The sequence below is a fragment of the Melanerpes formicivorus genome, unplaced genomic scaffold (assembly GCF_026170545.1).
Source record: "Melanerpes formicivorus ecotype bairdi unplaced genomic scaffold, bMelFor1.0.p_v2 SCAF_2, whole genome shotgun sequence".
In the NCBI taxonomy this organism is placed as follows: Eukaryota; Metazoa; Chordata; class Aves; order Piciformes; family Picidae; genus Melanerpes; species Melanerpes formicivorus.
This window is the reverse complement of record NW_027142354.1, coordinates 40,028,108-40,054,416: the sequence shown is the minus strand read 5'-3', so window position 1 is coordinate 40,054,416 and position 26,309 is coordinate 40,028,108. Positions and strand designations below refer to the sequence as shown.

General features: G+C 42.0%; 1 protein-coding gene across 1 annotated transcript in view; it reads left to right on the top strand.

Annotated features, from left to right (window-relative positions):
* KCNK5 (potassium two pore domain channel subfamily K member 5) overlaps nt 1-6,350 on the top strand; it is a 37,165-nt gene extending 30,815 nt beyond the window's left edge. The window contains exons 4-5 of the mRNA XM_068157589.1: nt 240-408; nt 1,202-6,350. Of these exons, the coding sequence (XP_068013690.1) occupies nt 240-408; nt 1,202-2,022 (990 nt within the window). The 3' untranslated portion in view covers nt 2,023-6,350. The remainder of the gene's footprint in view (nt 1-239; nt 409-1,201) is intronic.
* Nucleotides 6,351-26,309: the final 19,959 nt, after the last annotated feature.

The window sequence follows — 26,309 nt, the reverse complement described above, 5'->3', positions numbered from 1 at the left end:
GTTCAGTTGTTTAGGTGGGTTGGATTGGTTGATGGGTTGGCTGCAGTGATCTTGAAGGTCTGGTCTATTCTATTCTCTTCTATTCTATTCTCTTCTATTCTATTCTCTTCTATTCTATTCTCTTCTATTCTATTCTCTTCTATTCTATTCTATTCTATTCTATTCTCTGATGCTTCCATGGATGGGAAAAGAAAATTTGGAGATATTTCCCTGACTTTAATTCTTTTTTTCCTTTACAGAGGAAAGCACAAATTACCTGCACAGCTATTTTCATTGTTTGGGGTGTCTTGGTCCATCTGGTTATTCCTCCCTTTGTCTTTATGGTGACTGAAGGATGGGATTACATCGAAGGCCTCTATTTCTCATTCATCACCATCACCACCATAGGATTTGGAGATTTTGTTGCTGGTCAGTAATTGTATTTTATGTACTAGTGTGGCTATTCTATTTCCAAACTCTTAACTTAAAAAGGTGTTTCTTAAGCTTTGCTGCATAGAAGATTGAATTAAAGCTGAGTAGTGATCCAGTGGAGTGACTCTTTAATCTTAGTTTAAATACCCAAGACCTTTAAGGGGCAAAGTCTGAAGCTAAATTCTGGAGTTCAATACTCTTTTAAGTGCCTCAGACCTATTTCGGGCGAAGAGTTTTCCTAACCACCATGACAGTTAAGCACCTGTGAATGGGATCCTGTATCCTAAGCAGAATGCTTAAGCACTGGACAGTGCTCTCTGATGCAGCTGTCTAGAAATAGTCCACAGAAAATGGTGAGCATACTAACATCTCCCTCCTAAATCTTGTCTTTCTCTAAAACCCACTGTTGTTTAGGGCTTTGGCAATGGTTGCAGTAAGTAATGTTTTGAATCCTTTTCTCAGGGAAAGTACTTATATCCATACCTCAATAGCAAGAAGGCCTGTAATTTTCAAACAGGGAGAAAGTTCACTTTCATAGCTTGCAAGGAGAAGATAAATGTGCCGCCACTTATGTTGTAGTCCAGTAGTCAGAGTACACCAAGCCAAGAAGGGGAAGACCTGGGATTGGCTTTTTCTTTCAACAGCATTTCAGATCCCCATTTAACCTCCTCTTGGAGCAGTGCTCAAATAACCAGGGTCTGTTAGTGCAGTAAATCTGTGTTGTGACTTCAAAGATTTATCAGCTGCAAGTCCTCTTTCAGTAGTATTCTTGTTTTTTAATTCTTTGCAGGTGTAAATCCAGAGGCAAACTACCATGCCCTTTACAGATATTTTGTGGAGTTATGGATCTACCTGGGACTAGCTTGGCTTTCACTCTTTGTTAACTGGAAGGTCAGTATGTTTGTGGAAGTTCACAAAGCAATAAAGAAAAGGAGGAAAAAAAGAAAAGAGTCATTTGACAGCCATCCTCGGTCTAAAAAACCCCTTCAAATGGGTACATCAAAGGATGTCAACATTTTCAGCTTCCTTTCAAAGAAGGAAGAAACATACAATGATCTTATTAAGCAAATTGGGAAGAAAGCCCTGAAGACTAACAATGACAAAATGATTAAAGTAGAAAATGCCAAGCAAAACATGCAGAATGCTAGTATAGATGCCCAGGTGATTTACACAAAGGCAGAATCGTTTGAATACGACGAGACTTCCCTGGACATGGAAAATGGTCGTGTACTGAGACCTGTGCATGATAAACGTATTGGAGACAGTCCTCTAGAAGGAACCATTTTTGTAAACCAGCTAGACAGGATTAGTGAAGAAGAAGGTGAAGCTTGGGATTCCAGAGACTATCGACCCTTAATATTTGAGAATGCCAATATAACATTTGTAAATGAAGATGACGATGAAGAGGAAGACATGTCAGATGACGAGGAAACATCAAAATCCTCCATGGATGATAATCTTGCAGAGGAATCTGAAACCACAAAAAAACTGGTGAAATTCCCATCCTCTGATGAATCTACCTTTACCAATAACGAGCTGGAACTTTCTGTGCCTTACGAACAACTGATGAATGAATATAATACAGTAAGCAATGTGAAGGCTGCAACGTGAAGCACGTTTGGCAATGGTTTTCTGAAGGTGGTCAGTGCGTATTGAATGAATTAACAGAGAAAGGAGAAAAGCATGTTCTTTGCAGCTTCTCCTGTCTCTTTGAAAACAGAAGTCCCAAACTAATAAACTCCAGTGTCCTTTTCCCATAAGAAGTTGGTTTCTGAGCCCATCAGCTTTGCTTATCTGAAAAACTTGCAAAATAACAGTTGGATTTGGAGTCTTGCTCCTTCTTGGGGTTTTTATAGTTCTTCAACAAAGTAGAAAAGACTAGTTCATACACTGGACCTGCTCTGCATTGATGCATTTCATTGAGGAATTAGTTTGGGAGTGTCACTATTGCAGACTGCTTCTGCCATCAGATGCATTCGGTTACTCCATTATCCTTCCACCTCTGAAAACATGGATTTGAATCCTGCTTTGACCACAAATGAAAGCAAGTGGGTTGCTTTTTATGTTGCCCACTGTTAAATTGTTACCACAAAGATGTGCAACCATTAGTTGTACTTAATGAGAAACTTAAGATCGAATATCAGAACACACAGATCTGTGCTAATGTGCACTGGCAGACTGAGAAGTGAATTGTAATTCCATAAATAAAATGCTAAAATTCAAAAGGAATGGATGGAGATAGAGCCCTCAAACAAGAAAAAAATCATCTGGGATGAAGCTTACCAATTCGGCTGCTAAACTGTGCTTCAGCTCCAGAACTCTTCTACTGATTGGAAGAAATATTGATCAAAGCATGTATGAGTATAAGCAGGATGCAATGAACTTTTTTAATGATGAAAGTGTCCTTCCACTGTTGATTTCCTAGAGGAAATACTTGAATGAACCTTATACAGTATCTTTGTACAGGTGAAGTTTTATTGACACTGTTCTCCTGAGGAAAAAAACACCTTGAGGGGAGGCACAGGTATTCTCCAAATGCCCTAATGCCTGTCAGAAGGGACTTGTAGCACTGCTGCTGATCTGTACAGTGTGTTAGTCAGTATTGTTTGATGTTCCACTTTGCCTTGGTACTTCAGAGTAGACTTGACTGAGATGATGTTTTGAAACAGTTGTTTATTCATTTCGTTTTAAAGTGTGACCTTTTGTGCATATATAATGGTTATTCTATCCCACTTTTGAGAAGGCTGGGCAATGTCAAATCTTGGGCAAACGGATGTGATAAAGTGACCTAAGGCCATAAGACGCGTTTTTAAAAAGGAACTTTGTCTCTAAGCTCCTGAAAGTATTACCTCTTGGCTTTGGAGGTGGGCTTCTCATTGAGAAGGAAGTATGTGTCTTCATAAAATTTCTGCCCAAGTGGTTTTGGCTACAAAGAAAATTACACCACAGGGTTATTTTCCTTTGTTTTTCCATATCTACGTGTTAACCCCAACAACTCTTTCAAATGAGGCTTTTGATTACAAGTTGGCAAAAGTTAACTGATGTAAGGTAGATCACACCTATTTGGAACAGAAAATAGTCAAGGCCTTAAAATGTTAGGTTCTGTTATGTTTAGTTTTAAAGTATTTAAGACATTCCACTATGTCTGAAAGTTTCCAGAGTTCAGTGAACAGTTAAAAGTTGTCTCATTCCTGTTTTTGTTGTAATGCTGGCAGACTCACTAACTCTGTAAGAAGACCTTATGGAATCTTGCAATGATAATCTTGAATTGCTAGCTCTTTCTAGTAACTGCAAATGTGGGCTGCAGCTTCAGTTGCTAGCCTCCTCCACAGAAGGAGGACATATGGGAAACTGGCACTCTGGTTTGATAGCCTATTGATGGGAAGTTTTGAAGTGATGTACTGTGAAACGAGAGACTGTCTTTACTGGTCTTTATTCAAAATTTTCCAGATTTATGATATTTTTGTCAAATAGAAAGTGAATAAAAGGCTAGGACGCTGGCAGAAGTGTGGAATTGACATCACTGGGTTCAGCAATTAACCTGTATTTTATCAAAATACTGCTGAAGAGAGATTATCATTTGAAATAAAATTTCATTGCATTACCGCTATTTGAAGCAGAGGTGACTGGGTGAATTTGACTTGTATCAGACAGGAAAGAGAGTGTCTCTCTCTCAAGAAGATTCCTATTTACTTCTAATACTCCTATCATTTTTCAAATTACTCCAAACCTTTCTAGTATTTCTATGTAGCTGAAGGGTTGTGGTTGACAGCTATACTTTGTAACTGTAAGAAATGGTAGGTAAGACTACATGTGTGATACACAGGGGTTCTTGTGTAACAAGTCTAGCCTTCTCTGTTTTTTTTTTCCTTTTTTACATTTTAAAATGTGCACATTATTGTACAAGAAAATGAGAAATCACTCCATGCAGCTTTTGTTGTGTTCCAACTTTGTCTTCCGCTACTGATGTGAAGGTTAAAGTTTCAGTGACAGTTAGAAAGCTACAGGACAGAGTGGAGAGAGAAAGCTTGCTGAAAATGCACAAAGTGGAAAAGCATACTTCAGTTTTCATTTTAGAAAAGAAAAAAATTCTCCATAACACAGAAATAATACAGCCCAAACACTTGGCTGGGCTGCTTTCAGTCAGAGGGGACGTTGCACTCTGGAACCCAGACTCTCCATTCTCCATAGCAAAGTGCACTTGTATGCTGGAGCTGAAAATGACTGGGGATCTGTTTCATATTAGCAAGTTAGATGTGGTAGATGTGGCTCTCTGGCCTTTCCCAGTGTAGGCAGCATAGACTAACTCTGCATAATGAGTATCATGGGATTTCAAGTAATAGTTTAAATTTATTGAAACAAAGTACAATATTCCTGCTCTTTTGGGAAACATGATCACACCTCACAAAACTGTTCTCAAGACATCCCACCATGTGCCTTAATGTAATCTTAACACTGGGAAAAAAAATTCTTCTTTACAGGGGGGCCAACACAATTGGCCTCATTAAGCCCTGCTTGTTTTCAGTGCTTTGGAGGGGTTTAGTTGGGGCATAACTTTCATACTGGCACTCTCCAAAGAGTTGAACTATTTCCCAGAGCTTTTAAAATTATGGTGCCATCTTGGAACTGCCTAAGTGCTAAGCAAGACAGCTTTTTGCCTGCCTGTCTTCCATGTCTTAAGAAAAGCAGCTGCTTGGGGGGAGATCTAAATTAATGTCTTTCTCTCTTCAGATTTACACATAATGAGTCAGAGGGGTGTCCAGGCTGTATTTTGAGCTATTCAGCCCCTAAAGTGCCTCTGAGTAAATTCTCCAGTGCTACTTGATAAGGTCTCGTAGTTATTTCAATTATCTGGTCAATCTAGAAACATTTCTTTGGCTACCGTGTCAGATTTCATTTGGCTAGCTGATACTGTTAACAGCTCTCTTAATGCCATAGAATTGGTTTTATAGGTGAGACAAATCTCTTCCTAGGAAGAGAAAAAATGAGATTATTTTTTAATTAAAAAAAAAAACAAAGTTGCTTACAAGCATATAGGAGGAAGGAATGGAAGTGGAAACTTCTTTCTAGCTATTGCCTACAAGTAGATTGTATTTACAGTCACATCATGTGAAGTACAATATAAACTTCATCATTTTGCCAAGATGAGCCAGTACTTTAAAAAACTTTTCAAAAAACAGAAAAGCCTGAAATGTGACAACAAAAGTCTGTTTCTACAAAAGCCCTTTTAATAGTGCTATAGATGATGTGATCCCATCCTTCATGACATCATGGTGACACTTCTTGGATTTATCTTGTGCTCGAGTGAAGTCTCTTTTTACCAAAAGGGCATCAGTATCAGATCCATATCTCACAGCAAGTGGTCTTAACACATCTGATACACTGGTACAAAATCAGAGGAAATGCAGTAAGTGGTGTGTTAAATGTTTGTGAACCCATTGCTGGCAATGGACATCACAAAACATGCAGAAATAAAAGCAGAGACTGATAAGAGTTTATCAGTTGCGCAGTTGTATATGTTGAGATTTATTTTGGTTTTGTGTTTTTCCCCCTCCAGTTGATCTGAGAGAGTGTGTGTAGAGACAGACAAGTGTCACTGAGGAGAGCAAAAAGCAATATAAAAGTTTGTTGGCCTTAAAAAACAAAACAAGCGAACGAAATGACAAACCACCACCCCCAAACTCTGTTATAGATGTGTTGGTTTTGTGCCTCACAGGATTCATTCCATTGGTGATAGATTTGCTTTTTACAAAAATTAACTTGTCTTTCATATGGCTTTTGAAGTTTGTATAGTTCTGAGTCTTATCACTCCATAATATGCCTGTCTGACTGTTCTTTGTTGCTGATCGTCACTGGAATCACACTGTATGTAAATATTTGCTAAGTCTTTGTAAAATGTAATTTATTTTAATATTTTGCAATAAAAAATTTACAATTTATCTTCTCTGTCAAGCAAGAAATTACTTTTGTTAGTTTGTTTACAACTCGCTCCACATAACATCATGGAATCCCTGAATTTGGAAAATACCTTTAAGATCGTTAAGTCCAACCATGATCTCTCTCTGCTGAGTCTGGTGATAAACCATGTCCCTTAGCACCACATCTAAGTGTCTTTTAAACACTTCCAGACATGGTGATTCAGCCACCTCCCCGGAGAGCCTATTCCAGTGTTTGATAACCCTTTCAGTGAAGAAGTTTCTTCTAATTGCTGATGTAATCTTCACCTGGTACAGATTGAAGCCATTTCCTCTCAATGTGTCCCTTCTTACTAGGGAGAAGAGAGCAGCACCCACCTCATTATAACCTCCTTTCAGAGCAGTGAGCCTCTTTTTTCCCAAACTAAGTAACCCAAATTCCCTCCCCTTAAGACCTGTTGCACAAGATCTTGTAATGCATCTCACAGATGAGAATGGTTCTGGTCCAAAGAGCTTGAAGATAAGGAGCCAATAAAGCAAGTTGTTTTACGCAAGCAGATGCCTGTACTTGTATATGGGGTATTGATTACTTTAGTTCAGGAGCATCTGGTTTTCAATTAGATACAGCATAGCAAAATATTCAATAAGGATTTTGGATAGATGTTGAAAGATAAACAAAACTTTATTCTAGAGGCTTTATGTTTTCAAGGGGACTTTTTAAAGAAGATGCACTGAGACAAGAAGTGTTAGAACTGATTCATACCCCAAGAAGGCCATTTGGCATCCTGGCCTGTATCAGGAACAGTGTGGCCAGCAGGAGCAGGGAGGTCATTCTCCCCCTGTACTCAGCACTGGTTAGGCCACACCTTGAGTCCTGCGTCCAGTTTTGGGCCCCTCAGTTTAGGAAAGATGTTGAGTTGCTGGAATGTGTCCAGGGAAAGGCAAAAAAGCTGGGGAGGGTTTTGGAGCACAAGCCCTGTGAGGAGAGGCTGAGGGAGCTGGGGTTGCTTAGCCTGGAGAAGAGGAGGCTCAGGGGAGACCTTCTTGCTTTCTGCAACTACCTGAAGGGAGATTGTATCCAGGAGGGGGTTGGTCTCTTCTCCTGGGTGGCAAGAGGATGCAGTCTTAAGCTGCACCAGGAGAGGTTTAGGCTGAATGTTAGGAAGAAGTTCTTCACAGAAAGAGTGACTGGCCATTGGAATGTGCTGCCCAGGGAGGTGGTGGAGTCACCATCCCTGCAGGTGTTTAGGAAGAGACTGTATGGGGTGCTTGGTGCCATGATTAAGTTTATTAGATGGTGTTGGATGAGAGGTTGGACTTGATGATCTCAAAGGTCTTTTCCAACCTGGTTTATTCTATTTATGACTGCATTCTGAATATTAAAATGTCTGAGCAGCTGCTTATGAATTTCCACAAGATTTCTATCAGCAATGCTCACCGTTTTGCAGGCTAGAAATATTTACAGTACTTCAAGTCCACAAATTTCCTTAAAACATCTTGGAAGATAGATAAGTAACTACCTTAATAGGTAGCAAAATATGTATTGGCGATACCTGTGATGGAGATGGAGCTACCTGCAGAAAGTGGGACAACCTCAGCCGGAGGGTGAAGAGACTAAACCTTATCTCTTAGGCAACTGAGTGAAATTGCTGGGGAGATGCATAAGCACAGAAGAGAAGAGTGGATGCTATCATGATTTGAGTAAGGGTTGCTGGTATCTGCATTTTTTTCCAGCCATGATACAGAGGAGCAGGAACTGCCTAATGGGTGACTGATACTAAAAAGTAGCCAGAGGGCAGTGGGGTTCCCTCATGAAGCTGAAGGGAGGACATAACACAAGCACCTGATAACATATCTGCCACCTCCCAGCAGGTTGGAGCCCACAGACTGTTTTATTAGAACATTAGTAATTTATAGGGGGTAGGGTGACGAGAAGTAGGAAAACAGGACAAACCTGTATCTGTTAAGAGCCTGTTATTATGGTCCATGCCTGAGTGCAGGCTCTTTTGAACACAATAGCTTAATAGATAAAATCTGAGACCAGCTGACTCAAATCTTTTCACAGAACACTTGTCATAGTTCTTTACATTGTAAAATGCATGGCATCACCTGATACCAGCAACCCTGCAGCTCATGAGAATAGATAACTCAAACTTTGAATTCTGGGGGAGGAAGACAAACACAGCAGGTAGTGAGTTTCTGTTCAGAAATATTTTACACAGGCAAATGCTACTTAACTGCTTTCAGGGCAGTTTTCTGTAACCAGACTTAAGTTCTGGAGAAACCATAAAATACTTCTTCCAATCCTTATGCAAGGACCTGTGGGGAGGTCAGGAAGATCTATTGCCCTATAGTTTGAGCAGAGGAAGACTTCTCTTTTAAAATTCATTACTTTGTGTATTACAGCAAGGGTTGGGTGGATTTTGTTGGGTTTTTTGGGTTTTGTGGTTTTGAAATATCTTTTAGCGTCAACTTCCTCATGGTAAGACAACTAGCAGCACCCATTAGATTTTGGCTTCTTTTTGTTCCAGACAGCCATCTGACAACTCCCCTGTCCTGCTTGCAGACTGGGCCTCTTCCATGTATCCTGCCTGGTTTCACAGCATGATTGTGGGCTGTGGTTTTATTTCAACTCTATGCCCAAGGAAGGAGGGGAAGTGATGTGTGGGTGGGGAAGTAGCCCTGCCAGGGGCCATGCATTTCACCGAGAGTAAACCCATGGCAGTGCTTTTCCTTGGCAGTCTCTTAGCTCTCTGCTCAAATGTGTCCATCATCTGCAGGTCTTGTGCAGCCTAAGATACTGAAAGGTCTTAACAAAGGATTGCTTTTCACTTTCATGTTGGCAGATAACTTCTGGGGTGAAGCTAACATGACTCCTGCTGACTGAAGGCCTGTGGGCAAGGTCTCAGGGAAAAGGGATTCACTGTTGACTGATTTCCATTCCCGCTTCCAGGAAAACCAGACTCACAAGGGGGTGGCGTATTGCAGAGTTATGTTTTGTGGAAGTACAGGTAGGTATCCAAGCAGGTGTTCTGTGTCTTGCAATGAAAACAAATTCAAGCAGGGGTTATCTTGGCCTATGCAGACACCCAAGCACAGGGAGTGGTACCACAGCTGCTAGGAGCACAGACATACAAAACAAAGATTGGCTGTCTGACCAATCACTTTTTTTTTTTTTTTAACATCAGAAGGGCTTATCTGGAAAGGGGGAGTTGAGGTGGACTGGAGGCATTACCCCACACAAAGGCACAATGAAAACCAGGTAACACTCTAGAGTTGGGAGAGCTGCCTTTGATGGCCAAGTTTCCAAGTACAGCCCATAGCCAGAATTCTTTCTGACTCAAAAAAAAAAAAAAAATAGAGAGAATAAGAAGCATGATAAATATATTGGAATATGAGAAATTTCTGGTGGTAATACTTTCATAATCTATTTTACAAATTGAACTGAAAAAAGCTGGGAACAAAAGACTTTTAGTTTTCTATTCTTAGAGTATTTTAAAATGGAGTTTCAGAAGTCACATCCCTATATTCACTCCTTGCTGATCATAAGAGTAGTAGAGTGATGATGACAACTCAGTCTTCACATTTTGATGAGTATGTTGTTCTCTACACAGAAGATTTAGCAGAAAACACTCTGTCTCCTTTTCTCCTTACAGAATCACCAAGGTTGGAAGAGACCTCAAAGATCATGAAGTCCAGCCTGTCACCACAGACCTCATGACTAAACAATGGCACCAAGTGCCACATCCAATCCCCTCTTGAACACCTCCAGCGATGGTGACTCCACCACCTCCCTGGGCAGCACATTCCAAAGGCTAACAACTCCCTCTGTGAAGAACTTTCTCTTCACCTCAAGCCTTAACTTCCCCTGGTGCAGCTTGAGACTGTGTCCTCTTGTTCTGCTGCTGGTTGCCTGGGAGAAGAGACCAACCCCCACCTGGCTACAACCACCCTTCAGGTAGTTGTAGAGAGCAATAAGGTCTCCCCTGAGCCTCCTCTTCTCCAGGCTAAGCAACCCCAGCTCCCTCAGCCTCTGCTCGTAGGGCTTGTGCTTGAGGTCTCTACCCAGCCTCGTTGCCATTCTCCGGACATGTTCAAGTGTCTCAATGTCCTTCTTAAAATGAGGGGCCCAGAACTGAACACAGTACTCAAGGTGTGGCCTAAGCAGTGTGGAGTACAGGGGCACAATGACTTCCCTGCTCCTGCTGGCCACACTATTCTTGATGTATGCCAGGATGCCATTGGCCTTCTTGGCCAAGGTGAAGCTGCAAAAGAAAGCAGAACAAGGGACCTGAAAATATGAACTCTGCAATTGGAGTAAGGAGGTCAAAACACAAAATATCTGCAGTAAAAGTTAACATTTTTTCCCATAGGTGTTCTTCAAAAATTTGCCTGCTAACCTTTAATGAAGCACTTTTGGATCCTCCCCTAAATATGCAAATATACATATAATATAATATACAAAAATACTTGTGTGTTTAAACTAGATCTGTGTGTTATTTATTCAGGAAAAAAAAACAACACAAGTACTTTGACACACTTTAAATCTCATGTGAATTTGAAAGTAGTGTATGGCACCATGATAGGCCTTTTAATTTTAAGGAGAATAAATACCCTCTGTATGAATGACCAGAACCCCACACCAAGAGCAAAAAGCCTGCTCAAGGCCTGTCAAATGCTTTGCTCTCTTCTGTGGAGTTATGTCTTTGGGCACTTGTAGATCACATTTTTGTTGATCAAATTTCTGGGTCCATATGGATGTATCTGTAATTCCTAATGCTGAGAAGATCAGAGAGAAAAAAATCCTCTTCTGTGCTCATTTGTGAGTTGAGCCCTACCAGTACCAATCAAAATAAACTGGGCACAGAGGAGCACTCATTCCTATGAACAACTCCTGATTTCTGGGCAGAATTGCAAAATATGTGCATACAAATGTGAAGGCACAAGATTCTGAAGCTAGATTCATCAAGCTTCATCTCAGAGTCACAGAATGTCAGAGGTTGGAAGGGACCTCTGGAGATCATCAAGTCCAACCCTGCTGCCAAAGCAGGATCACACTGGGCGGGCCACACAGGAACATGTCCAGGCAAGTTTTGAAAGTCTCCAGGAAAGGAGACACCACAACCGTTCTGGGCAGCCTACTGTAGAGCTCTGCCATCCTCATAGGAAACAAGTTCTTAGTCATGCTGAGGTGGAACCTCCTGGGCTCCAGCTTGTGTCTATTGCCCTTGCTCCATCACAGAGCACCACTGCAAAGAATAGAACAGAACAGAACAGAATAGAATAGAATAGAATAGAATAGAATAGAATAGAATAGAATAGAATAGACCAGGTTGGATAGTCCTTTGAGTTCACCAAGTCCAACCTATCATTCAACACCATCTAATCAACTAAACCATGGCACCAAGCACCCCATCCAGTCTCTTCTGTGCTGTTCTTCTATGGCAGCCTTCATATTTGACACTTACAAGTTGTATGTTGGCAGTCAGTGAAAGGTAAAGGAAGAAATCAAAACTTGAGACACAGACATCTTCCTTTGATACTTTCTATTCCTCTCAGCCTAGGACTTTTGCCAAGTCCATCTCTGACACAGCTGGAAAGGAAGGAAAAACAGTAAGTTAATTGGTCTGCTTTTTAATTGCTGATTAGAATGGGAAATTAATACAAGAACGAGATGCCTTGGACATCTGTGGGGGACACTGCCCTCTTTGGCTGGCTTTGTGGCTGTCAATTTTTAATAAATGATGTACACCAGATGACTTAAAGGGAGAAAGGCAGGCTTGCAAGTGGGCCATCGTGCATGGCAGAGAGAAGGCCCAGTTTTACAATTTATTCTGTGCTGCAGTTTTTTAGGATAGGATAGGATAGGATAGGATAGGATAGGATAGGATAGGATAGGATAGGATAGGATAGGATAGGATAGGATAGGGTAGGGTAGGGTAGGGTAGGGTAGGGTAGGGTAGGATAGGATAGGATAGGATAGGATAGGATAGGATAGGATAGGATAGGATAGGATAGGATAGGATAGACCAGATTGGAAGAGACCTTCAAGATCATTGCATCCAACCTATCATCCAACCCACCTAATCAACTAAGCCATGCAACCAAGCACCTTATCAAGTCTCCTCCTGAACACCTCCAATGATGGTGACTCCACCACCTCACCTTTTCAGAAAGTGAAGCTCCTTAATCTATAATAACAGACTGGATTCTGTACAACAGGGGACAGATGAAGGTAAGATGGTAACACAAATGTATTAATTTTAACCTTCAAATTCTTTGTAGTTCTGTAGTGCAAGTGCTCTATCCTTTACAGCCATTTTTATGGCAGACAGAGCCCTCATTCTGGTAACCCCATCATGTCACTTCAGCAAAGTTAAAGGGATGTGGTGTTGAATTGAGAGCAACATTTTTAGTTCAAGAAACATAATTTGTATCAAGCACATGAAGAAATCAGAGATCCAAAGCTATAGTAGCTGAGAGATCTGTTAATTTGGGGCACTTGGTGCCATGGTTTAGTTGATTAGATGGTGTTGGGTGATAGGTTGGACTTGATGATCTCGAAGGTCTTTTCCAACCTGGTCTATTCTATTCCATTCTATTCTATTCTATTCCATTCTATTCTATTCCATTCCATTCCATTCCATTCCATTCCATTCCATTCCATTCCATTCCATTCCATTCCATTCCATTCCATTCCATTCCAATTTGTAGGGATATTTGCTCTAAACCACTAGGAAATAAGTTTTCTAGCAAGTAATTTCAAGCAGTTTTCTGCCAAATGATATTGACTTCTCTAAGAGAGTTTAATTCTGTGATGTTTATCAGTACTTGAAAAAATAGAATTTTATGGGACCATACTAGTTGAAACCTGCAAAACTAGCAGGATAGAACTGGCAGCCTGTTAAAATATGTGGGCTTAAGACAGACTTCTTCAAGAGAATGCAAGAAAAATGAAAAATAAGGTTAAAAATAATTGATGTTCTAACTGGCTTTTATTTAACACTTCCTAACCCCATATACTACTATGCTTTCAAATGCTGTTTGATTTTGGAAGTGCTTGGGATAAACTTAGCTTCCTCAGGCACAGAGAGGGAGGAAAAGGCTTTAGAGTTATCACAGTTTATTTACTGTAAAATGACCATTCTTTAAAAAAAATAGCCACAAGATTTAGGATGGGGAGAGAGGTGACTGGTTTCAAAGACTTCTATTTAGACCTGTACTGTAATGACCCAAATAATTTTTCACAGAAAGATACCTCTCTGTTCTGGCTCCCACCACTTTTCTCATTACTCATATGTCTTGATTTTGCTTTTCCTTTGCTGCATTGCATCTGTTCCTGTGGCCCCCAAGGAACATCATGACTGCTTGCAGGCAGGACACAGTGGTCACTTAGCATTTTAGGCTGACTGTCAGAAGATAGATTTGGCTTCTCTCTAGTTCTAGTCTGAAATGCTTCAGCTAGAGGTGACAGAGGTTGAACAACTAAGGCACCCAGCTGAGTTGTCATGGCTTCCTTCAGTGAAAAAGTTCAGGTTTTTTGTATATTTTCAGTCATGCTATTTATATCTGCAGTAGATTTAGATTTGCAGGCTTGTAGTTTGCTAAGGACAAGGATAGAGCTTCACTACAGGGCCATGCAGTGGACTACCCAAGGCTATTCAAATAGTCACACACTTGTTCATGAGGCTGGGATTCAATATAATTTTTGAAAGAAGCTGTGCCTATTGTGATCTGTCATTGCACACAGCTCCATATTCCTCCTCCCCTTCCTCCCACTCCAGTTCCTATTCACTACCACTCCTCCACTCCCCAGTCCCCCTTCATTAGCACAGTTGCCCTGATGCTCCAGCCTCTGAAGTGGGAATATAAAGCTTAGCTATTTTAGTCTGGAATTCTCCAGAAGGCTTCCAAAGCCTTAGAAATACTTCAGCTTATTACTGTGAGTTCACACTGCTTGACATGACTATATTTATCATGTAGATGTGACCAAAAACTATGTTCTAGTTGTACCAAGTAAGCAGCAAAGTTATCACCTGTTTAAATAATCCTTTGGCTCATAGTCAACAATTCAACAGAAGAAAAGAAATTGAATAGAACAAAACACGCTGGGTTATTTACTAAAGACATAATGGCCTGGAGACTTAAAACAAAGAGTGGGACTGAGAGCCAGATGGCAACCAATATAACCTAGACAACCTACATGTTTAGTCTTTAGGGTACAGAAAACTCCCACAATGGAATTTTTTTAAGCACTTGAGAAATCCATATGTGCCACTTTTCCAGCTACAGTTATTCCAAACAAATGCCAAAATTGTGACTTTAAAAATATCATAGATGTCAGGAACCATTTGGGTATTTGAATGAAAGTGGCCCCAGAACACCAATGAAAGGATGGATGTGGGAATAAAGTCCCACACCACATCTGCAGAGAAACCCCTATTGAGACATTTGTTATCTGTGCTATCAAGGAGTCTATAGAAAGCGAATAATACATGAGAGAGGAAGCTCATAGCATGGTTATAGCTGGTACTGTGTGCCATAGTTGAGTTCTAGCATATTATGGTGCAAGGAAGTGTAAAAGGAACATTTCAGATAGGGACAGTCAGCTGATTACAGACACAGAAGGATGGACCTTGAATAGCAAGTGTCACTAGCCCAGGGAGGAGTTATCAGTGGCATCCACATAATTTGCATATCTCTTGGCTGGCTAGTCATCAGTTGAGGTAAAGGAGTCTTCTTCAAGTCTCAGGATTAGCTGATGCCATCAAAGTAATTAAATTTGTACACAAAAATGTAACTCTAGAACAAGAAACAGGGCTAGATGGGGACAGGCATCATTTGGAGCTTCAGGGAAGAGGACAATGCACTGACCAGAACATCTGCACACAGTAGCTACTTTGCAACAAGTAGAAATAAGAAGTCTTGTTAACTGTGGATGAAGAAGACTCTTCTACATCCCCATGTCCTGCTAAACAGATCTTTGCTTTGTCTTATGTTTAAGCCTGACTGATATTTGAAGTGGGAAGGATAAGAATATGAGTTTGGGTGAATGAAACAGCTTTAGTACACTTTCTCTTGTTTCTCTTGCTGGACCTGAAGACCCTCTCTTCAAGTATACCTATGTGCTTGGACTCAGATGTGGCATGTTCCCATAACCAGAGTCTGCAAAAGGGGAGGGCAGATCATGTGCCTCCATATGCCACCTGCTGGGAAAGGAATTGGGGGAAGAAAAAATTATCATCTACTCACAAGGAGCAAACAGTAGAGAGGTATTTTCTTTCCTCTATTGAATCAGCATAATGATATTCAAGGGTTAAAAGGAGCTAGGCTTACACCTTCATATTGAAGGTCTCCATTAGTTGAAATCAAACAAGAAATAATGCGCAGATGCTTCATGAGGATTGTACAACCTTCACGTGTGGAGAAGACTCTTTGATTGGGCGGCTGATGGTTACTGAGGAGATAACCTTGTTCCTTCTTGCTCCAGATAACCTTGTTTCTTCTTGCTCCAGTGTATGAGTTGTCTCATGTCTTGCTGCTTCCTCATTCATCCTTTTCCTCAGAGGGGAGGCAGTATTACTGTTTCCCTCAGGATCAAATCAGAACCTAGGTAGGTCTCCTTCACAGAATCCCTAACACAAGCTTAGCTTTCCCTCAGCTGTTCAATGCTATTTATAGTCTTGGAAGGACAAAGAATGTGAATGACCTCTTTCTGCCCTAACTTGTGACTCTTTGTAGTAAGTAAACCTGTATAACTGCATGCTAACAACAGGTAGCCAGCTAGTTGTAGCCTCGTTGAGATCTGCTGGTGGTGTTTACATCACATCTCTTGGCAATTCTTTTTCCTTGTTTTTTTCAGGTACCCTAAATTTTCTTTTGTGTGTGTGTAATATGCAACTCTCTGAAGTTTAATTTCATTATCATTTTCTATTCTCATTAGCAACTAAAAATAATTATTTCATACTCTCATCTTAATTTTAATTTTTCACTGCCCTTGGGTACAAGTGGCCTCTGGGCAGCAAAACAGGAAGAAACTCAAAACAGAATTCATGAGAAAAAAGCCAAAATGTATCAGGTTACAGTCCATATGAGGAAATGCTTAAAATCCCAACCTCCCACTTCAAGATAGTCACCCCAGACACTTCAAAGATAATTAAAATCAAATAAAAGATCTGGAATAGTGTCAGAAGTGCTACTGCACAAAAGGATCTGGGAGTTACAAAAGTTCCCCAGCAAACAAGAGTGATGGCTTCCAGTGTCATCCTGGGATGTATGAGCAAAGCAAGGATATGTGAGCAATGGAAGGTGTTCTTGTTGAGGAATATAATTTAATTTATAAATTATATGTCACATATTAATAAAAGTATTAGTAACCTTTTATTAATATGAAAAATTGACAAACCCATATTAGATAGGTTTGATGTATGGTTAGAATACACGTTTACAATGGGGATGTACAGTATGTAGGCAACTATAACAATTTAAATGATTTTAGGCAAACCAGGAGGAAATAGCAGAAAGAGAGAACCCCGGGAGCAAACCAGCGCTCGAGCACACAGGGGGAGACTCGGCAAGAACCATTAGGCCAAAGAGGCAATGCATTAATTACTCACAGCTGGTTCCACCCAAGTGGGGAGTGCTGCTGCTGTGTATTAGAGGCTCTGGGGCACTCGCATGCACCAGGCACAGAAGTTGATGGCAAGAATTGCCACGCAGTCTTCAATGGCTGATCTGGCTTCAGCGGACAACAGGCTGGTTACGATGCTATCGCGACAGGCACTTGCTTTGTCCTGGGGAAATTGAGGCATGGCAAAATCCTAGTTGCAAGGGGAAGCAGGCTTGGCTCTGGCTCCAAGGCTTGTGGCTTCTCTCATAGCTTGCAGTGTGTAGGCTTGTGGCTTTATCCTAGGCTCTGGACCGGGCACTTGAGGCAATGCAATGCAAGGCAACTTCCAAGCAGGCTCAAATAAGGCAAGGCTCAAGCAAGGCAACACGACTAGAGATCGGCCTATATATATAGCTTGCCTGAGATTCAATTGGGCCAACAGGGCAACTGAAACCACCACATAGTTACCCAGTGAGAAGGGGTTCTCAAGCTGTGGCCATAAAAGGCAGAAACAGAGGCCTGGTCAGGCAGGAGCTGTGGCCAGTACACATGGCTCTTACCCCAGAAGGAGAGTTGTTTGCCAGACACACATGGTCCTGTCCCCTTTGTTCCTTTTCCCACCTTGCACCAACTTTCTGCAGGAAGGAGGGAGGAGAGGGGGACCATATCTAGACACCTTAGGGTCTGTCTGGGTTTGCTCTGGGGGTCATTTGGCCCTACCATGACAATTCTACTCTCTTGGACGGTGGGGCTAGTATGGGCTCAGATTATCAGATTTTAAGGAAACCCTAAATAAGTTGAGAGTAGTCTGTACTATAGCAAGAAGCAAATGTTTTATGAAAGCATGACATTTTAGAAAACTATTAGAAAAGACTGAAAAAATTTGATTCAAACTAGAAAAGAAAACAAAATGATAAGAACACACAGGTTTTATGAGCAAAAGACTGCTGAAGAGCGCTAAATGGGATCTACACTGCCTCTTGTTAGACCTCAGAGAAAGTAAAAATAAAAGAAGGCATCTGTCCACACTTCATGAAACAAGACAAAGATTCATGCCACAAAATTCTTTCCAACTGTAGGAGCAATAAACTCTCCTAGATGGATGCAGACTTCAGACTATTGGAGGGTTTGAGAACAGTTTAAGCAAACAGCTGTCAGGTGGTGTTGCTACATTTACTGCCCTCAGTACAGAAGGGTGGATTTATATAATGGCTTGAGGTCCCTTTCAGCCTTACCCTTCTGTGGTTTGTGTCTTTTTCTAAGACTGATATATTTTTATCACTCCCTAACATTATTTCTGTGTTGTATAATTACAGCAATTCAGCTATTAGATGTACTAGATGTACATATCTTAGAAATCACAGAATCACAGAGTCACAGGGGTTGGAACAGACCTCTGGAGATCGTCGAGTCCAGCCCCCCATAAATAAAGTGTTCTCTTTCACTAACCAAGATAAACTGCCCACACTAATGAACTCATGGTTCAAATTTACTAACAGGGAAAAGAAAAAATTAATGAAACCATGTAAATAATAAAAAACCAAGGAGACTTCATATAATTTCTATTTTCTGAACTTCCTTAGTTGTCAAAGCCATTGGAAAAATATCTTGTATGGGATCTTCTATTACATTTTCTGTCTACTGTTTCCAGTGCTAAGTGTTTGCATTTAATAATGTTAAGGGTAAGTTTGCTATGCCTACACCAGTCTGTTCCATCTGGTTTTCTTCTTGAAAAGAGACAAGGAATTTCTTTTTATTCTCAAGCAGCTTCTCCTTGAACAGTGTGCCCTCCTGTCCTATCTTTCCCTTTCACTCCTTTTTCACCTGTCATTGCTTTTCAACTACATGTATGGATTTTTCTAACTTGGATGAAGTGGATGTAGTTCACATCTGTTGTCATGCATGTAAAGTTACAAAAGTAATCTCTTGATTATCACAGTACATTAGAAGTTGGAAAGGACTGCCAGAGATCATGGGGTCCAACCACCCTGCCAAAGCAGGATCACCTAAGGTAGTCTGCACAGGAATGCATTCAGGTGGGTTTTGAATATGTCCAGAGAAGGAGACTCCATAACCTCTCTAGGCAGCCTGTTCCAGTGCTCCGTCACCCCCACTGTAAAAAGGTTTCTCTTCATATTGAGCTGAAATCTTCTATGTTCAAGCTTGTACCAGTAGTTCCATGTCTTATTGTTGTGCACCACCAAAAAGAGCTTGGCCCCCTCCACTTGATACCCACCCCTAAGGTATTTATAGGCATTGATGAGATCCCCCTCAGTCTTCTCTTCCCAAGACTAAGCAGCCCTCAATCTCTCAGTCTTTCTTCATAGAGGAGGTGCTCAAGTTCCTGAATCATCCTTGTGGCTCACTGTTGGATTCTATCCCGCAGATCCCTGTCTCTCTTAAACTGGGAAGCCCAAAACTGGACCCAGTATTTCAGGTGTGGTCTCACCAAGGCAGAGTAGTGGGGGAGAAGACCTGCTGGCCACACCCAGGATACCACTGGCCCTCTTGGCCACAAGAGCACATTGTTGTCCCATGGAGAGCTTGCTGTCCACTAGGACTCCAAGTTGTTTCTCCATGGAGCTGCTTTCTGGCAGGACAGCCCCTAACCTGTACTGGTGCATTTTGTTATTCCTCCCCAGGAGCAGGATCCTGCACTTGTCCTTATTGAATTTTGTGTAGTTTGCCTTCACCCAGCTCTCCAGCCTGTCCAGATCTCATTGGATGGCTACACAGCCTGATGGGGTGTCAGGCACCCCTTCCCTTCCCCACCCCCTCCCCAAGTTTTGTATCATCAGTGAACTTGCTGAGGGTACACTCAATCAGGTCATTGATAAAGATATTGAACAAATCTGGACCCAGTACTGATCCCTGGGGAACACCACTGGCCACAGGCCTCCAACTTGACTGTACCACTGATAACAACCCTCTGAACTCTGTTGTTGAGCCAGTTTGCAATCCATTTCACAGACCAGCCATCTATGCTGCATTTCTTGAGCTTTTCTATGAGGATATTGTGTGAGACAGTATCAAAAGCCTTACTGAAATCAAGGTATATGGCTCTTCCCTTGTCTACTACTATTACAGTCCTCTGGATTCTGAATTTGGGGGCTTTTCACTGTTGTGTACCAGGTCTCTGCTCATTTACCCCATGGTTTCATGTAATGGGTGGAAAAAGAGGTAAGAATCTCTGTTCAAAGCTTTGCCTTCCAGATGCTTTACACAGTTAGAGCTAGAAAGTAGCAACTGGTATATCAGAGGAATGTCATTCCCCTCCTGAGTGAGAGAACTGCCAAAACCTCTGACTGTTGGGAAGCTTTATAAAAACAGCTCTACCAGGAAAAAGAACAAGAAGCTTATTTACAATTCACTTCCAATTTTATCCCTGATTTTTTCCATTTTTTTTTTCTTTTAAATATCTGAAAGGTTTTACATCACCTACTGAGATAGACTCCCATAATTTTACAAAATGTTAATCTATGGCTGTTTCTGGAGAAGACAAATAAATCCTCTCAGACACCTAGGATTTGCTGTATAGAAGAGAAGCATATAGTAGAATCATAGAATCAATAAGGTTGGAAAAGACCTCGAAGATCTTCAAGTCTAATCATCTGGACATAGGTTTTGAAATTGTAGTGAGAAGAGGAAATAAAATCACTTTACTAAGGTATGTTAGAGAACATTGGAAATAATAACATAAATCTGATTTTATTCAGCTCAGTGAATCATAGAATCAATAAGGCTGGAAAAGACCTCAAAGTTCTGGGCCCCTCAGTTTAGGAAAGATGTTGAGTTGCTGGAACGTGTCCAGAGCAGGACAATAAAGCTGATGAGGGGTTTGGAGCACAAGCCCTATGAGGAGAGGCTGAGGGAGCTGGGGGTGCTTAGAGGAGACCTTCTTGCTCTCTACAACTGCCTGAAGAGAGGTTGTAGCCAGGTGGGGGTTGGTCTCTTCTCCCAGGCAACCAGCACCACCAGAAGAAGAGGACACAGTCTCAAGCTGTGCCAGGGGAGGTTCAGACTGGATGTTAGGAAGAAGTTATTCACAGAGGGAGTGATTGGCCAGTGGAATGTGCTGCCCAGGGAGGTGGTGGAGTCACCATGCCTGGAGGTGTTTGGGAAGAGACTGGCTGGGGCACTTGGTGCCATGATTTAGTTGATTAGATGGTGCTGGATGATAGGTTGGACTCAATCTCAATGGTCTTTTCCATTGGTTTATTCTATTCTATTCTAAAGACATGGGAAATATCCAGCTGCCACAAGGTACCAAGTGACACAGGGAAGGCCCTTCCTTGTAGCCCACGTTAATCAGGCCATTCAGGAAAAACAGAGGGAAAGCTGATGAAGTGAGGGTTGGACCAGTGTAAGAGAGTGGCTTTTGTTCACAACGGATGCAGCACCTAGGCCTATCCCTTTCCTAGGCATGTCGGGGAAAGGAAGCACCTCAGCCAAGCAGGGACACATCTGTCCCATAGAGAACAGAAGGGCACCTCTGGGTCTGAGGCTGACCAGCTCCTTAGGTCCTGCAATGCTCTCAGGAGCACCACCATGATTCATGGTGCTTTGTTGTGTCACATGGGGTCCTCTGCTCACAACACAGGAGAAAGAGCTAAGGAAAGCAATCCTGGAGCAACTCTTTTGCACAAATTCCTATTCATTTTTATGATTTCCCTTAAGTCATGCAATTTTTCTGCTCTGCAGTTTGACCTGTATGATTTTTCACGTTAAGCCTAATGTCATCTTTGCCCTCTACTGGCATCCTATTGAAATACAGAAGCACATCAAACAATAGCTCCATTACTTCAGCAATTCAAAGTCACCGAACAAGAGGAGAGGGTACACAGAGACTACCTGCACTCAGTGAGGGGCCTGTGCTTTTGGAGTGAGTAGCAAACTTGCATGAAAGCTCGGTGAGGAGCTTCCTTCAATTCCTTGAGCAGTAATATCCTGATGAGATGGGGCATGACAACCCATTCCTCTCCTCTATCCAGTGTTTTGCAAGGGGAACATCTGGTCACTTTCTACAGTAATATCTGCTTTCAAGTTATTTATGAACAAGTCAGCCCAGAAAATGAGAAGTGGCTCTGCTAATTGCTCTTCCTAGTACTTCTTTTCCTCGTTTCTAGGTATAATGCACTCTGGCTGGTTTGCAAGTTCAGTAAATGGGAGCAAGAGCACTCAAAGAAAGTTACTTGAATGGCTACCGTGGGTGTGAGAGCAGGCTGGTTGTTTTAGATAACATTTTTGATCCTGAATCACTTTTTATCCAGAATAAGGTTTGGGTTGGGATGAAGTGGCTGCTCAACAGTTTGTAGACATTTAGGACAAAGTATCCAAAAAGGTTTTATTCACTTCACATATGTGGACAGATTAGTTTGGTGACAGATTAAATAAATGGGATTAACATACCAAAACTTCTGAAAATTTAGAGCACAGTTTAAATATTCAGGCTGACTTATCCCTGTCTTGTAGGCATTGGAGGGATCTTTCTTGACAGGCTGGACAGATGGGTAGAGTCCAAGGTCATGAGATTTAACACATCTAAGTGCTGGGTTCTACACATTGGCCACAACAACCCCATGCATTGCTACAGGCTGGGGCCAGAGTGGTTGGAGAGAGGCCAGGCAGAAAGGGACCTGGGGTACTGGTTGATAGTAGGCTGAACATGAGCCAGTAGTGTGCCCAGGAGGCCAAGAAGGCCAATGGCATCCTGGCCTGTATTAGGAATAGTGTGGCCAGCAGGAGCAGGGAGGTCATTCTGCCCATGGACTCAGCACTGGTTAGGCCACACCTTGAGTCCTGTGTCCAGTTCTGGGCCCCTCAGTTTAGGAAAGATGTTGAGTTGTTGGAACGTGTTGAGAGAAAGGCAACAAAGCTGGGGAGGGGTTTGGAACACAAGCCCTATGAGGAGAGGCTGAGGGAGCTGGGGTTGCTTAGCCTGGAGATGAGGCTCAGGGGAGACCTTATTGCTCTCTACAACTACCTGAAGAGAGGGTAGCCAGGTGGGGGGTGGTCTCTTCTTCCAGGCAACCAGCACCAGAATGAGAGGACACAATCTCAAGCTGTGCCAGGGGAGGTTTAGGCTGGATGTTAGGAAGAAATTCTTCCCAGAAAGAGTGATTGGTCATTGGAATGGGCCAATCAGAAATAAATATGAAATTACATACAAGTAACAATTTTCAAAAAATAATTGTTCTCTTCCCTCAGCTCATGCATCAGTAATGGCAACTGGTGAAGGACACCTCCAGTAGTGGCACAAATAGCTTAAACAGAGACTGGCAGTTGTTTTCTCAAAAACACATTCATCTGTCAACCATATTTCAAAATTTTTGATGCCCTGTGTATTCTTCAGTTGAATATGTTTAAGTCAAAGTTATATATAAAAAGAAATAATTTAATTTTATAATGGAATGGAACGGAATGGAGTGGAACAGAATGGAATGGAGTGGAACAGAATGGAGTGGAATGGAATGGAATGGAATGGAATGGAATGGAATGGAATGGAATGGAATGGAATGGAATGGAATGGAATGGAATGCAATAGAATAGACCAGGTTGGAAAAGACCTTCAAGATCATTGCATCCAACCTATTATCCAACCCACCTAATCACGTAAACCGTGGCACCAAGTGCCCCATCAAGTCTCCTCCTAAACACCTCAACTTCCTCCACCACCCCCTCCCTGGGCAGCCCATTCCGATGGGCAATCACTCTCTCTATGAAGAATTTCTTCCTAACATCCAGCCTAAATTTCCCCTGGCACAGCTTAAGACTGTGTCCTCTTGTTCTGGTGCTGGTTGCCTGGGAGAAGAGACCAAACCTGCCTATGTACAAGCTCCCTTCAGGTAGCTGCAGAGAGCAATAAGGTCTCCTCTAAGCCTCCTCTTCTCCAGGCTAAGCAACCCCAGCTCCCTCAGCCTCTCCTCATAGGGCTTGTGCTCCAGGCTCCCCACCAACTCTGTTGCCCTTCTCTGGACATGTTCCAGCAAGTCAAGATCTTTCCTAAACTGAGGAAAGATGTTGACTTTAATTATGGCTTCAAAATCCTGGGTTAGTCTTTGAGACATTGTCAATGTGCACATTACTGAGGGTAGATGTGCATACCATGTACCATGATCAGACATTTCATTATGACAAAATCTGTATAGCAGTGCCAGTGGTGCTATATCCTCCTTAGCACTGATGACAGGAAGGGCAGCGCAAATTCTCCATTCCTCATTTTCTCTCAGGCATCTCCTAATGTACAACCTATTTTGATCAGTCTTCAGCCTCCATGCATGGGATGGACTTCTCATCCACCTTTTTCATCTGATTCTGCTTTTTGCAATCACAGGTTGGCCTCAAAAGATCAAAATTGACTGTGCATCTCTTAACACCACAAAGCTTACAAGACCTTCATGAGGAGCTTCCTGCTTGGGCCTTGGCAGCAGGAGCTGTGATTGTGGCGATGTATCACAATGAGCCAGAGAGAGAGGCTCCAAATTGCCATTGGGTCCCGCCCAGGACTAAATGAACTATTTTTTTCTCTGCTCAGCCTGGGAGGATGTCTTTGTTCTGTGTGTGTTCACAGTAACTTAACTGCAGTGCAGGCATTTACCTTGGAACTGTCTAATGTATGAGCACCTGACTTTGCAGTAACACTGGATTCTCCCACCCTTCCCTTCATCTTACCACTTCAACTTGTGTCTAAACAGATGTGATCAGAGCCTCACCAGATCCTTCCAGCACTTACTGCAAATCTTCCGTGTTCCTCATCCTCTCTAAAACTGCATCAGTCTTTACAGTAACAGAAACTGGTCTTTGGAGCCTGTTTAGCAGAGATTTTGCTTCCCAGTCATTAACTTCATGTGATTTTGCCCTTGGATTCTCTAATACTCTGATGGCTCACAGAAAGAACACATACCTTAAAAATGTTTTGAGACCGTGGCATAAGTTTCCAAATCTGTTTCTTCTCAATCATTGGGCTTCCATCTCCAGATCATAAGAAATTTGTGGAACTGATTTAGTACCAAAAATCAAACCATTACAGCCCTTGTGCCCCTCTGAACTAAAACAATGTGTCTGAGATACTCCATCTAGTTATCCCATAGGCCATGTCTTCCTCTAACTTATGCAGACCTTCAGAAATGGAATGGAATGGAATGGAATGGAATGGAATGGAATGGAATGGAATGGAATGGAATGGAATGGAATGGAATGGAATGGAATGGAATGGAATGGAATAGACCAGGTTGTAAGAGACATTCAAGATCATTGCATCCAACCTATTATCCAATCCACCTAATCAAATAAATCATGCAACCAAGCACCCTATCAAGTCTTCTCCTGAACACCTCCAGTGATGGTGACTCCAGCACCTCCCCAGGCAGCACATTCCAACAGGCAATCACTCTCTGTGTAGAATTTCTTCCTAACATCCAGCCTAAAACTCCCCTGGTGCAGCTTGAGACTGTGTCCTCTTGTTCTGGTGCTGGTTGCCTGGGAGAAGAGACCAACATCTGCCTCTCCACAACCTCCCTTCAGGTAGTTGTAGAGAGCAATAAGGTCTCCCCTGAGCCTCCTCCTCTCCAGGCTAAGCAACCCCAGCTCCCTCAGCCTCTCCTCATAGGGCATGTGTTCCAAGCCCCTCACCAACCTTGTTGCCCTTCTCTGGACACGTTCCAGCAAGTCAACCACCAGTGATGGGATATAGGTGCTCAGCTATCTACATCACGTTTGTCCTTATGTCCAGCTTCTGATCTCCCAACCTTCTCAACCTAGAGATCTTTTTGTCAACACCCCACTGTTCTGACATATTTCCTTGTTGCTGTGTTCTCTGCAGCATTGAAGCAGCACCGGAGAAGTTGTTTTGGGATGTGAATGTGCATAATAACGTCAAGTTTCACCACAGAAAAGATCTAAGGCTTCTGGTGAGCTTGGGTTAATTACCGAGCTTTCATGGGAGAGGCAGCACAGCAGGCAACAAATTACATAGCAAGGTAGTCCAATAGCCAAATAAAAAAACTTAGTTACAATATCATCTAAGAAACCGCACCTGGATTTCTTGTTTGCTTCTCTGCAATAAACTCCAAATGTGCCCTGCTCCTGTAAGATCTAAGAAATGACGTCTTAGGTAATGTAATTTAGTTTTAATAACAGCTGGGGGAAAAAAATATGCAAATTTCCCCCTGTTCGTGTACAGGCAACAGTTTCTTTCAAACTGACCCTTTAGTCACCGATTTCTTCAACTACAAAGAAAAAGAAGTATTTTTTCCTCTGTAATTCACAACTAAAGCTTTTATTCACCAGTAGCAAGATGAAAGCAAAAGAGGCATCTGGTCTGTTGAAGACACTAGCAGAACTCCCACTGCCTGCAGCATTGTCAGATTTTCACA